The sequence below is a fragment of the Meles meles genome, chromosome 8, assembly GCF_922984935.1.
Source record: "Meles meles chromosome 8, mMelMel3.1 paternal haplotype, whole genome shotgun sequence".
Lineage (NCBI taxonomy): Eukaryota > Metazoa > Chordata > Mammalia > Carnivora > Mustelidae > Meles > Meles meles.
In genome coordinates, this window is record NC_060073.1 from 72,634,716 (window position 1) to 72,648,691 (window position 13,976).

Consider the following 13,976-nt stretch of genomic DNA (forward strand, 5'->3'; position numbering starts at 1 on the left):
TTACTGGACTCCTGAATTCCCAGTCTCTTGAGCTCATGCCCCCAAGGAGTCCTAGGGGGTGCGGGCCTTAAAGTCCCCCCTGTAGGCAACGCGCTCTTGTCAGACCCCTCCTCTTTGATCAAGTCTCCAGCTCCACGCTCCTGTTCATCCTGCTGCTGCTGTCACCTTCTTAGCCTGCAGATCTTCATCTCTGCAGGCACAGCTGGCACTTTACCTGCCTCCACTGTTGTCTTTCCTTCTTTTCTCAACAGGCCCAATCTTAGAAAGGAGCTACCCTCCAAACTGCCAACCCCATTCCCTGCTTTGGTACGCTCAGTCTTCTCTATCTGATTTGGTGCTGCCACAGATGGGAATGGCTAGTTATACAAAGGGGAATTCTTTCACTGGCCAGTGAGAACTGGGTTGTGATGGGCAGGGAGATGAGCAACTTTTAGTGGAGATTTTCATGAAGTTGTTTGCAACTTAACCTTGTCAGGTGCAACTTAACTCTACCCAATTTAACCCCAGCCCCACAAAATTCCTCAGTAAAACTGACAGTGTTCATCAGTGCCTTGTGGCTTGGTTTTCTTTTGTGAGAGACCTGAGTGTTTAGTCTGGCTTCTGAGTTGGGAGAGATGCGTTCAAATCTGACCAAGCAAAAAGAAAGCATGGGCAATGTGTATGAGAACCCGGTTAGGAGCCCTGGTACATGCTTCCATGGCACCCTAATCTTTTCCTTCATGACCTGCATTTATCACACTCGTGATTACTTATTTAATGACTGCTTCCTTGCTAGATTATAAATTCCTTGGTGCAAGTGTTTAGGAAATTTTAGAAAGATCTGCATAAAGGAACAGAAATGTATTAACCCTCAATTATCTGTTCCACTACTTCTCCAGGATAACTTTTGAGTGTATTCAGCAACTTTTATTATAAGCCTTTTTCAAGTCAAAGAAATATAATACATATTGCGTATTTTATGGCAACTCAGTCTTGTAATATACTAGGAGGGTGAGAAATACACATAAACTATGCCCAAAGGACATACAAAAAGTGTTTTCCTATTTGGCTCAAGAATGGGGTATTTTAGCTAATAGAGTTACCTTTCCCATCCAATGCTCCCCAGACTTCCTCCTTCACAACTCACATAGAATGTCATAGTATCTGCTAGACACATGGGATGAGGTGAATGTCCACCACAAGTGACTGCCCAGGGACCCCAGCACCACAGAACTGAGGCTAAGTGGACCAATACTTACAAATCTAACACTAACTTCATATAATAACATTCTTTAAGTATTTTCCATATTATCAAGTGTTGGTGCACTATGGTGATACAAAGGTGACAACAAATTAATGGTTATGAGAGAATCCACACTTAAGAAGTTTAAGACATTTAGTACGATCATAATGATTCAAAATGGGAAAACCAGGAAAGAGAATTCTAAGACCTCAGACATGTCTACCTGCAGACGAGAGCTACATGTGAAAGCGACCTTTACTGAGCTGAACCTTAAAAAGCTTTTACAAACATAAATACCGTATGCAGCTATACTATTTGCTGGAGACTTACGCATTTTGAATAACACTTTACTCATGTTCTTTAAATAATTGACAACCTATAATCTAGGGGCTTCACTCTGATTGCTGAGCTGGTAAGCATGGGGGGTGGTTTGAATATCTGCAAGAGTCCGATTCACACTGTCTTCAGGCAAAGCTATAGGGAGCTTTCAAGACATCATATACTCTGGTTGAAAGTTCAGTGGGTGCCGAAAAGCAGAGCACAGCCTTACCCATGTGCACAAAGAGCTGCGTTGGTGGACGTACACATCACCTGCCGTGTGACTGAAGCCTGTCACTCGGTGACAGCTGGAGCCTCCACGTCATCTGGGATTCCTGCTGCTTGCTGTCTTTCTCTTTTTCTCTTCATTTTAAAACCATCCGTTCAAGCCCCAGTTGTCCCTCACCTGGATTACTACAATAGCACCCTAACAGGTGTCGTGCTCACTTTCATTCCCAGGACATGAAGTGTGTTATTCCCTTATCATGCAATGCTCTTCCTCACCCCAAGCTCTTCCCTGGTAAACAGCCCCTGGTTCTTCAAGACTCAGCTCAGGTACCGTCTGCACCTGGAAAACCTTCCTGACTCCTAAAGCTCCATCAGGTGTTGCTTCTGTCCCACAGCATTTGTCACACTCCCCTAGTCACCCATCAGGGTAGAGAGTATCACCCTAAAATACTGTATGCCTCTTTGCACCCCACTGGCCTCATGGACCTCAAAGGTAGAAACTATGTCTCATTTTTCATCTATGTGTCTCCAACAACTACCAGAGAGAAAGACACCAGTGAGCAGATGGTGTAATATTTGTTGACTGACAAGCTGTGTTTCTCATTTGTTCTTTTTAGGCAACTATATCTTACTCAAGCTGCTGGACTGAAAGCTCCGCCTAAAGCGCCTTTGGAGTTGCCAGAAATATATGGGGGTATTGTTTTATTGTAATGGTGATAGGGTTTTTTTTAAATTAACAAATACTTATTGAGCATCTATTATAGATATATACCTCATACCCAAGAGCTATTCAGGGAATAAATACATGCCAGCTTCTCCATATTTCTCTTCTTGCAGCTTTCTCTAGTCCTGTTTTCAAATTAAAGTCACTATGTTTCAGAGAATTACATTAAATACTCGTGGAGAGGGATGGGGTGCTGTCTACACTGGTGTGGTTTTTGGTTCCTGTTTAGTCAACCAACCAAAATACCAGCATGCACATAAGTTGCCATATGATTACCAAAACCTATCAGCTAACAGAAGGGCTTACAACTTAGAGATTCTGAACATGGGACTCACTCTCACCATAATACATAGATTCTGTATTTTTCAAAGATCTTTCAAATTAAAAGTGTGAGAAAGTGTATATTGTACTTTCATTTTTCTCGATCCCCAAATAACCAATTTCTTTGTATTCATCCCAAAATTGCAACCTGTAGAAGTAAAAGGTAGAGACCTCCTGAGCTCATCAGCGGAGGACAGTGCTTTGTATCTCAGTCATGAGGATGGTATCAGATATGCCAAGCAACTGCAGACAGATGAAGAAAACAGCTCATGTATAGAGTTTGGGCCCTCTGATATTAAATACTTACTATATGAGGATGAGGAGGATTTCAAGGTAAGATTCATGAAAAAAATTTTTGAGTACTAAGAGTACTCATGTACTTTTGAGTACATGTCGTTTTATTGAGAAAATTAACCTAAAACATGGATATTGAAAAATTCTATTTGAACTAACTTATTAGTAAAGTTGGCCCACCATTCACATCTCTCACTAGATAGAATTTTCACTTCTACTCTTGTGCAATTTGCTACATATATTCATTAACAGGGGTTCATTCCTAGTATACCATGTAAGTTATCTAATGCTATATAACAGATTACCTCCAAGCTTAGTAGCTTATAACAATTGTCATTTATTCTCTTTCATGGCTTCTGTTGGTTAGGAATTTGGGAAGGGCTCCAGTGGACAGTTCGTACTTGGGCCCTCAGGCAGTTGCAGTCCTATGTCAGCGGGGGCAATGAGGTCATCTGAAGGCTTGACTGGGGCAGGAGGATCCACTTCCAGGGTGGCTCACTCCTATGGCTGGCAAGTGAATGCTGGCTAAGCTAGGAGCCTCCATTCTTCACATGGGCTCTCCACGGGGTGCCTTTATTATTTCTATTATCGTGTCTGCCTTCTCTGAGAACAAGCAATGCCAGAGACCAAGGTGAAAACTGCAATGTTTTATATGACTTGGAAATCATATACCATCTCTTTTGTCATATTCTAGTCATTGATGTAATTACAAAGTTCCATGCAAAGGGAGGGAATGTAGCTCCTGCATCTGGAAAGAGGAAGAACAGCATGTGGGACAGGATATCTATTGGTATGGCCATCTTTGGAAAGTATAGACTGCCACATATACCATATTAGGTGAAAACTGGAGCATCAAAGCTTGTTACTTTTAAAGCCTTTTTGGGGGCGCCTGGGTGGCTCAGTGGTTTAAGCCGCTGCCTTCGGCTCAGGTCATGATCTCAGGGTCCTGGGATCGAGTCCCGCATCGGGCTCTCTGCTCCACGAGGAGCCTGCTTCCCTCTCATTCTCTCTCTGCCTGCCTCTCTGCCTACTTGTGATCTCTCTCTGTCAAATAAATAAATAAAATCTTTAAAAAAAAATAAATAAATAAAGCCTTTTTGGTACATTCCAGTTACTCCCATATCTATCCCCTGCCATTTTCCTTCTTGGTACTACCAATAACTTTAAACATTCTCCTAGAACTTAAAATCTGGTAGGAGAATGAGTGCTGTATGAAAGCAGAAGAAACTGAAAAATCAACACAAACCATTTTAGCTGAATACACCTCAATCCTGCTAACATCAAGTGACAAAGACCAAAGTTCTGGTCTCTATGGCATTCAAACACCCCCATGGGGGTTTTGAAATCATATCACTTGGTATGTTATCATGACCTCAGGCTAGTGCACAATTGTTTACAAAATTCCAAAATCACATACCATTTGGCTGAATGAAAGACCTTCTTACTTTCCATGGAGGTTTTTGATGGTGGAAATGGCACTATGTACATTATAGACTGAATTGGATCCCCATTCCCACCCCCACCATATTCATATGTTGAAGCCCTCACACCCACTACAGATAGAGTCTTTAGGAGGTAATTAAAGTTAAATGAGGTTAAAAAAAAATGGAGCCCCAGTTTGATAGGAAGGTGACTAATAAGAAGAGGATGTGCCTTGTAAGGACACAGCAAGAAGACAGCCATCTGCATGCCAGAAAGAGAACTCTTATCAGAACTCATCCAATGTAGCACCCTGATCTTGAATTTTCCAGTCTCCAGACTGTGAGAACTAAATGTCTGCTGTGTAAGGCAGTCTTCTATGATATTTTGTTGTGACAGCTTGAGCAGACTCTGAAATATGTTGGAGACATCCGTCAGTTTGTTTTTCTCCTATCTTATGTTTAGTGTAGCTCTATAATTACATATTTTTAAAATAAAATAAATACAACTATATGCATTTTTGAGGAATAAAATATTGCCTTCCTTTTTTCATTCAGTGATTTTCCTAAATTCTAATAGATGTTTCTTGAAAACCCCACACATGCCAGGTACTTGTTAGATGTTTGGGAGTTTATGGGGAGAATAGGCAGAAATGAAGTTTCAAAGATGCCTATATGGAAGACCCTCCCCTCAAACTGTTACATGCTAGAAGACAGATTAGAAAATCACTAATCAATGTACATGAGGAATGTAGCACCTGCATCTGTCTCCCTGACCTGTCAGTCTGTGACCTTATCATTGCACCTCAGCACTTGGTACAGGGCCTGGTACAAAGTGGGAACTCAGGAAAGGTTTGCTGAAACGTTGAAGGAATTCAAAAGAAAGAGTTATGGCTTGAGGAGGCTTCTAAGAGGAAGGCATGTTGGGTAGGGCCTGAGCTGTTTCAACCCACTATTGGGTTGGCTGGAATTTCACGTAAATTAGATTCCTAATTCCATTTGCGGATATCTTAAACTATAGTTAGTTTGATAGAATACGGTCAGTTTTACTTATTCAGTACCCAATGGTCCTTTGAGAAGTCAAAAATTCATGGAGCATTTGCTTAATAAGAATATTTATAGTCAAAGTGATGTTTACAGATCCTTCCCATTGTTCTTGAATAATGTAGAAAACTCTGCTGTGGTTATATCCTGGCCAGCAGAGGGCTACATATAGCCAACACCTTTCTTTTACCAATTAAAGACTTTGAGAGAATGTATCTCCCCACTCTAATTGGTGCTCCCCACCCAACTCCCTGAAAGACAAGCCTGTTGGCTTGCTGCCTGCTCTTTGGGAGCTCTTGAATACCATCCCCCACTGGGTATACAAGCTGATTGAGTGATTTTCTGTTTACAGTGGCTCTCATATTTCACATGTTATTCAGGTAGTTAAGAGGGCAATGAAATCTGTCAGATAAAGGCCAACTATAATAAAAGAAACTTAACCATTAAGACTGATACCTTGTTGGATAACCTCTCCTATTCTCTTCTGTGTCTGTTCACCATAGGATTATGTAAACCTGGGTCCCCTGCAAGTGAAGCTCATGAGTGTGAAGAGCCAGAAAATGCCCATTCATTTTCAAGAGAAAGAAATTCCAGTCAAATGTTATGAAGATGTCAGGAGCCCAGAAAGCCGCATCACATATAAAATGATGAAGTCTTTTCTCTAAGACCTAACACTGCAAAGCAAAAATAACTTTTCCTTATAAATTTTCATTGGGAACTTAAGTGTATTACTTGCCCATTTTATTTACACTGTGGTCCATTTTTAAACCGGTTGTTATTTCTAAAGGTCATGATATTTAAAATCCAAGTTCCAAGTATTCAGCTGTTCATTTATCTGCATGACAAAAATGAGAGTACACTTTATATTTCCATATCCAAGTATACAGAAAAATGATAATGGGCCCAAGATGGTTTCTGAGTTTCCTTACCACTTAAAGTCTGCTGCTTCATCTATCATTCCAATAAGAAACAGTTGAGTTAGGAGTTTTCTAAGACAAATTCTGAGACTTGTATAGCACTGACTACACAGCTTTGCCTCTGCAAGTGCTGCATGATAGACAGCCAGGCCACAATTCAAGCCTATTCTTCTTTAACACTATTTATAATAAATATAAAACGCTTTAGAAACAAATGAATTTGAGGGTGGTAATTTAGTATATAAAAATATTCCACCAAGAGTGAGATCCTTTTCCTCTCACTTCTGTTAAGTCTAAACTGCTGGGGGCACCTGGTGATTCAGTTGGTGAAACGGCAGACTCATGACTTCAGCTCAGGTCACAATTTCACGGTCCTATGATCAAGCCCCATGTGGAGTCCTGTGTGGAGTGCCATGTCCATCCTTACATCAAGCCCCACATGGAGCACGGGCTGGGCTCCAGGCTTGGTGGGGAATATGCTTGTGATTCTTTCTCCCTCTCTCTTTGCACCCCCAGCCCTCTCTGTCGCAAATAAATTAATAAATCTTAGAAAAAAAAATACAAGTCTAAACTGCTGAGTCCCAGTTCAAGACCATTACCACTTCCCTCTTGTGAGTGCCACAAGCTAAGGACTATAACTGTGCCTGAATTTGACATCAACTTTCCATTTTAAAGCTACATTTACTTATAATGCTGTCTACAAGGAATATCTTTTAAATACAAGGCCAAAGACAAGGAGAAAATCAACAAGCCAAAAGCCAGTTTGAATGGTTGATAACTTCTAGTAAAGCTGATAACTCCTAGTAAGACTAATCAAGAAAGAAAACAAAAAACAAATGAAAAAGGAAGTACCACTACAGATTTTACTGACATTATGAAAAATATCATAAAAGGAAATTAAAGGAAAAAACTTTGTCAATAAAGTTGACAACTTTGATGAAATGGAAATATTTCTTGAAAAACATTTCTTTCAGGAGGAAAAACAAATTCTGAATCGTCCCCAATCTATAAAAAAAGATCTAATACGTACTTAAAATTTTCCCATGAGGAAGATTTCAAACCAAGATGGCTTGCTTTACTGGTAAATTTCTCCAAGGATTTCAAAAAGATAGAGTAGCAAATATACACAAACTCAGAGAACAGAGAAAAAAGAAACACTTCCAAATCAATGAGCCCCATATAATCCTAACACCAAAACCTGGTAAGTCATTACAAGAAAAGAGAATAACAGGCCAATATCTCTCGTGAATACAGATGTAAAATCCCCACAAAATATTAGGTTATTGAATCCAGTTATACATGTTTCACGAATAAAGAATAGGGTTGGTTTAACATTCAGAAATCAGAGTGGAAACACAAACAGAACCAGTGGATTAAATCAGTGTCAATATCCTGCCTGTGATATTATACTATAATTCTGAAAAATTATACTGTTGAGGGAAATTGGATAAAGAGTACATGCTATCTGTTCATATCTTTTTTTAATTTAAATTCAATTAGCTAACATGTACATCATTGGTTTCAGATGCAGTGTTCAACGATTCATTAGTTGCAAATAAAACCCAGTGCTCATCATATCATGTGCTCTCTTTAATGCCCATTATAATTGCATGTGAATTTATATCTCAAAATTTAAAAATAAAGGGTATAATAAATGGAACATAGGTAACTCATACGATCATCTCAATAGGTGCAGCATTTTATAAAATTCAATACTATGATAAAAATTCATAATAGTATGGTAAAGCTCTCAGCAAACAAGAAATATCTTTAAAAAACTATAGTTAACACTGTGCCTAGTAGTGAAATATTAACCTTTTCCTATTGAGGTCAGGAACAAGAAACATATGCTCACTATCATACTGATATTCAACAGTATTTAATGTAACTTGAGGTTGTAGCCAGTTCAATAAAGGCAAGAAAAAGAAAAGCATAGAGATTAGAAAGGAAGAAGCAGGGGCGCCTGGGTGGCTCAGTGGGTTAAAACCTCTGCCTTCGGCTCAGGTTGTGATCCCAGGGAGCCTGCTTCCTCCTCTCTCTCTCTTCCTGCCTCTCCGCCTTCTTGTGATCTCTGCCTGTCAAATAAATAAATAAAATCTTAAAAAAAAAAAAAAACTTATAAAAAAAGAAAGGAAGAAGCAAACTCTACTACTTACAGATGTCAAGTTTCTGTATGTAGATAATTCAAAGTAATCTACAAACTAATAGAATTTATAAGTGAATTTAACAAAGTTACAGGGTAGAGGTCAACAAAGATCCATTGTATTTCTTTGTACTACCAGCAAACAATTGGGAAAAATTTAAATCATTTAATAAAATAAATAAATTAAATAAAAACATCACAATCAAGAAAAACATCCAATGAAATATGAGCAAGACTCCTATGTTGAAGACTATAAAACACTGTTGAGAGAAATTAGAGAAGATTTAAATAAATGGGGAATAGAGACATACACCATCATCAAAAGAGTTAAGATGTGAGTTCTTCCTATATACGTAGATTCAGTATAATCTCAAGAAAAAATTCCAGCAGGTTTTTGTTTATAGGAATTAATAATCTAACATTATTATGGAAATCTATAACCTAAGCAAAAGACCTATAACAGCCAAAACAATCTTGAAGAAAAACAACAGAATTGAAGAACTTATTACCAAATCGCAAGACTTTAAATATTTAAGATAGTGTGGTTTTTGACCCAAGGTTAAAAAGTCCAACGGAACAGAATGAAGAGTCCAGAAACCAAGCCACGAAATCATTTGACTTCTGATGAACATGCCATTATAATTTGGAAGCAGGGGAGTTCTGTTTTGTTTTTTTTTTCCCCAATTAAAAAATGCTGAGTCAACTGCATATGGGAAAAATGAACCTCGAACCTATATCATACCATACACAAAAATCAATTCCAAGTGGATCAGAGACCTAAATATGGAAGGTAAAACAATATGCTTCAAGTAGGAAATATAACAATGTCTTCGTGTTCCCCTTTCCATACTCAATAGATCCTCAAAGTCTATGCTTGAATTGACATCTATATCTGGTTGGTGTGTAAACGTGGATTCAGCTGTGGTGGTCCACATGCCCCCTTCTCCAAGTCTACTGCTCCTTGTGTCACCTACTCCTTGGGGGGGAAAATGCTATAAAAATCACTAATCATAAACTGATAAATTGAATTTCATGAAAATTATAGTGTCTTTTCATTGAAAGATACTATTAAAAGTCAAAAGGCAAGCCACATCCTCGGAGAATATATTTTGTATACATATAGCGAACAAAAAAAACATCTAAAATATATAAAGAACTTTTACAAATCAATAGGAAAAAAGACAACCATTTAGGGGGAAATGAGCAAAAGATATGAATAGGCACTTCACAAAAGAGTATATCCTAATGACTGCTAAGCATAAAAAGAAGATTGATATACATGCATCAAAATAACTAAAGTTAAGAGTTAAAAACAGCACAAATATTGACAAAGATATAGAGCAACTTGAACTCTTCTGTAATAGTTGGGATCATAACTTGGCATAAAGACTTTGGAATATGTTTGGCAGTATCTATTAAACCTGAACATATATATATATGTCATGATCCAGCAATTCCATTCTTGTTTTAATACAGAACAAAAATGAGTGTTTATGTTTACCAGAAGGCACAATAACAATATTCCTAGTTGCGTTACTGATAGTAGCCAAAATCTGAAACAACACTAATGACTGTCAGTAGTAGAATGTATAAATAGAATGTAAAAATGTATACATACACACACACACACACACACACACACACACACACACACACGTGCACGTGCGCACAAATAGAAAAAGAGGGGGGACAGAGAGGGAGGGAGGGAGGGCCACATGGTAGAACACTATACAGCAATGAAAAAGAATAACCTAGTGCCAAATATAGCTACATAGCTCAATCTTATATACATAAGATGGAAGAAAAGAGAGAAGACACAAAAGAGCACATATGATGTGCTTCCATTTACACAAAACAGGACAGGCATACTAACCTTAATGACGGAAGTCAGAATAGTGGGAATGACTAGGATGGTACATGAAGGAGTTTTCTGGTAATCTTGATCGGAGTGGCAGTTAACATGGATGTTTCACTTTATAAACATTAAGTAGGACACTTAAAGATTTGTATACTTGACTGATATATTTTATATTTTAAAAAGTTACCCCCCAAAATGTCCCTTGAATATCTATCTTCCAGTCCATTCCATAAAGTGACAGTGTGGAAAGGCGATGCTTATGTCCTGCAGTGTGAATGGCAGTGATGGTGTTTACTGATAAGAGGACAGAAGATTTTGTTAGAGTGGTCTTTCAGAGGTCAATAGAAACAGAAATGTCCTTGGAAAAGTTAGTAACAATATGAAGTGGATTTGCCAATTTTCTTTTTAAGAAAGAAAGGTAAACTTTTTATAGATAAGGTTTATCTTTACTTTTCTCAGATAGGAAAAAATAACTTACTGCCTTTCCACTGGGACAAATCAAAAAGCTTCCAGTAAACCAACAAAACAGAGGCTATGTGACAGCCCACTGGTTTCAGTAGGTCAGCAGAAACTGACATTGTTTTTCTCTCACTCTTGGGAAGTTCAGACCACGAGATTATGAAAACAAGCCAGGCATAACATGGTAGGATTCCAGCATTAACTTGTTAGTCGTGTCAGTTTTTCACTTCACAATGTGAATTTGAATTGGAAGAAAATATCAAATAGCTAAAAGTCTTGTTTGCTGCCAAGAAGATGTCAGAGTAGAAAAAGCATCCTTTGGAAAAGGAAAGGGAAGAACGTTCTTTCCTTCTGTTAATATAATTTCCTGTGTTTCGAAATTGCAGAATGGTACCATCTCTTAAAAAAAAAAAAAAATTTTTTTAACAACCCAAATTCTTTTTTTTTTTTTTTTTAAAGATTTTATTTATTTATTTGACCGACAGAGAGCACAAGCAGGCAGAGAGGCAGGCAGAGAGAGAGGGGTAAGCAGGCTCCCCTGCTGAGCAGAAAGCCCAATGCGGGGCTCGATCCCAGGACCCTGGGATCATGAACTGAGCTGAAGGCAGAGGCTTTAACCTACTGAGCCACCCAGGCGCCCCAACAACCCAAATTCTAAACAGTGTCGGGTTGTATCTTTGTGAGATGACATTACAAAGCAAATCTCAACAAACCCCTGTACCACTGTGAACCTCCTATTAGTGCCACTCACTCGAATTGTTGATCAAACAAGTCCTGCCAGCCAGGCAGTGTGTGTAAGGCATTAGGGAGGCAAAATGAAATTGCCCCTTTCTTCAAGATGCTTAAGGTCCAGTAAGAGCCTGGTCGCTCTTCATACCAGCAGCAAAGAGGAGAAGGCAGGACACCTACACATGTTCTAGGTGTGGTGGGTGGTTGTATTTAACTTGCAACATTCTATTTTTAGCATTCTTAGCAATAAGTTTGGAAAAGAAATTTAAGATGAGTTTAGAAGGATTTTATGTAGTGGTTTCAGTTTTCAGAATAACCAAGCATGTGAGTTTTATATGTTGCCTTTCAAGATTTTGGGGGTGGAAGGGTACAGACTGAGTGTCAGCAGCTTTAGCCTCAGGAAAGGAAATTGCTTATTTTGGGCCAGGAATTAGATACATTTGAAGAAATTAAGGAGATGTAAAGAGATAAGGTAGAGTATGGGAAAACACATTTTGTGGAGTCAGGCTGGCTACCTTGAATCTTGGGCAGTCACTTGACCTCTGTTAACCCTGGTTTCTGCTTCTGTATTACAAGGACCTAATTCTCATCTTGCAGGATTTCTTTAAGGATGAAAAAGAGGACATGTGGGTGCCTGGATGGCTCAGTTGTTTAAGTATCTGCCTTTGGCTCAGGCCATGATTCCAGGATTCTGGGATTGAGTCCCATGTTGGGCTCCTTGCTTGGCGGGGAGCCTGCTTCTTCCTCTACCTTTGCCCTCTGCCCCACCCCCCATTCGTGCATTCTCTAATAAATCTTTAAAAAAATTTAAAAAAAATTTTTCAAAGAGGACATATAACCTGTACATACTAGACATGCAATATAGGCCATTGAAATAATGACCGGTAATTGACAGGAGTCTCTGGCAGTAAGGACCAGGGTGTCTGGGTGTCTCTGCAGTGCATTCCATTGGAGGGATAGAACATGCCTGGGTCCCATCTGTCACATGCTGCGAGGCGCTGACCAGTGTCTGAGGACGGCTGCATGAAGGGGTTTTCTGTCCTGGGCTGGCTGGGGGAAAGGCACTCAGCTGCTGCCTGGCATGAGGGCTCCAAGGGGCCTTACCCAGGATCTACTGATCCACATCAGGCAGTAGGGACCAGTAGTAAACCCACTTCCAAAATTCTTACGAGTGTGGGGGAGGCAGGCTGGGCACCATGGGTCAGCGGTAACATTTTTGGTTCTTTTTGAGTCCTATAGCCAGACACTAGTGCAATTCAGGGAACGGAGAGACCAGGGGATTTTTGTGGCAATAAAGGGCTGTTTGTTAAAGGCCTGCTTGATCCTTCCTTGTTTTACTAGAGCTCAACACAACAGTTCTCTGTATTTTTTTTGGAATAAAACTGGCTTTTGCACTAGATGCAAGGAAATGTGCCCTCAAGCAACAGAGGCTTTCTAAATATTAGTGACTTTAACTAGATTAAGTATTTCCATTTCCGATTCCTGTGACTTTACGAGGCTGAAGTTCTCAGACAGGCTGCCTTTTCTTTTTTTTGACTATGACTCTTTCAGTTGGTTATGTTTTCAATCATTCTGTTCTTATGATCTGAGTAAGTGCTAAAAATCTTCAAGATGCTTTTAAAGATTCTTCACGTAGAAATGTTTTTAGGTTTCTGGCAGAGTGAATGAGTTTGAAAGGGACTGCAGATTCAGATGTCCTCACAGATTCTTGGGAAAAAAATTTTGTCAGCATTTCCTTCCTCAAACTGGGTGCTCAACTTACTTACTGACCTCTTGCCTTCTTGGGTTCGGGCCATCTTTTTGTATAGTCTCAGCTATAAAAATATGCTAGGCCTTGCAACATTTCCCTCCTAAGAGGAATGAAAATGAACTATGCTGAACTCCCCCTCTGCATGACTAACAGAGGTCAGCGAAGCATTTTTACCTTAAAGCCCCCAGACACCAGATCAGAGGGATGGCGTGCCCTGGCCTCATTTTGAGATTTTGAGATTCGCTTCAGAACTTTGACATCCTGTGACTGTTAGAGTTCATCTTTGCATCAGTTCTTTTCTCCTACCACCTAAAAAGTGATTTCCATGACTTTTGTGCTATTTATGTAAAACCGTCAACGTGGACTACTGCTGGGCCTAAAATCTGGTGGGAAGGTGCACATTTATACTGAGCACTAGCAGTTTGGATTTGCTTCTTTTTCATTTTTAAGTGTTTGACGTTTCCTGTATTCAGTTTCTGTGAAATATTTCCATTCTAAGCTCTAATACTTCTTTTAGTGTATCTCAGATCTCAACTCACAACATGTGATGG

General features: G+C 39.3%; 1 protein-coding gene across 1 annotated transcript in view; it reads left to right on the forward strand.

Annotated features, from left to right (window-relative positions):
- The window catches only part of CCDC83 (coiled-coil domain containing 83), a 46,696-nt gene extending 40,461 nt beyond the window's left edge, over positions 1-6,235 (forward strand). The window contains exons 9-11 of the mRNA XM_046014213.1: positions 2,386-2,459; positions 2,938-3,146; positions 6,073-6,235. Coding sequence (XP_045870169.1) covers positions 2,386-2,459; positions 2,938-3,146; positions 6,073-6,234 — 445 coding nt within the window. The 3' untranslated portion in view covers position 6,235. The remainder of the gene's footprint in view (positions 1-2,385; positions 2,460-2,937; positions 3,147-6,072) is intronic.
- The last annotated feature ends 7,741 nt before the right edge of the window (positions 6,236-13,976 follow it).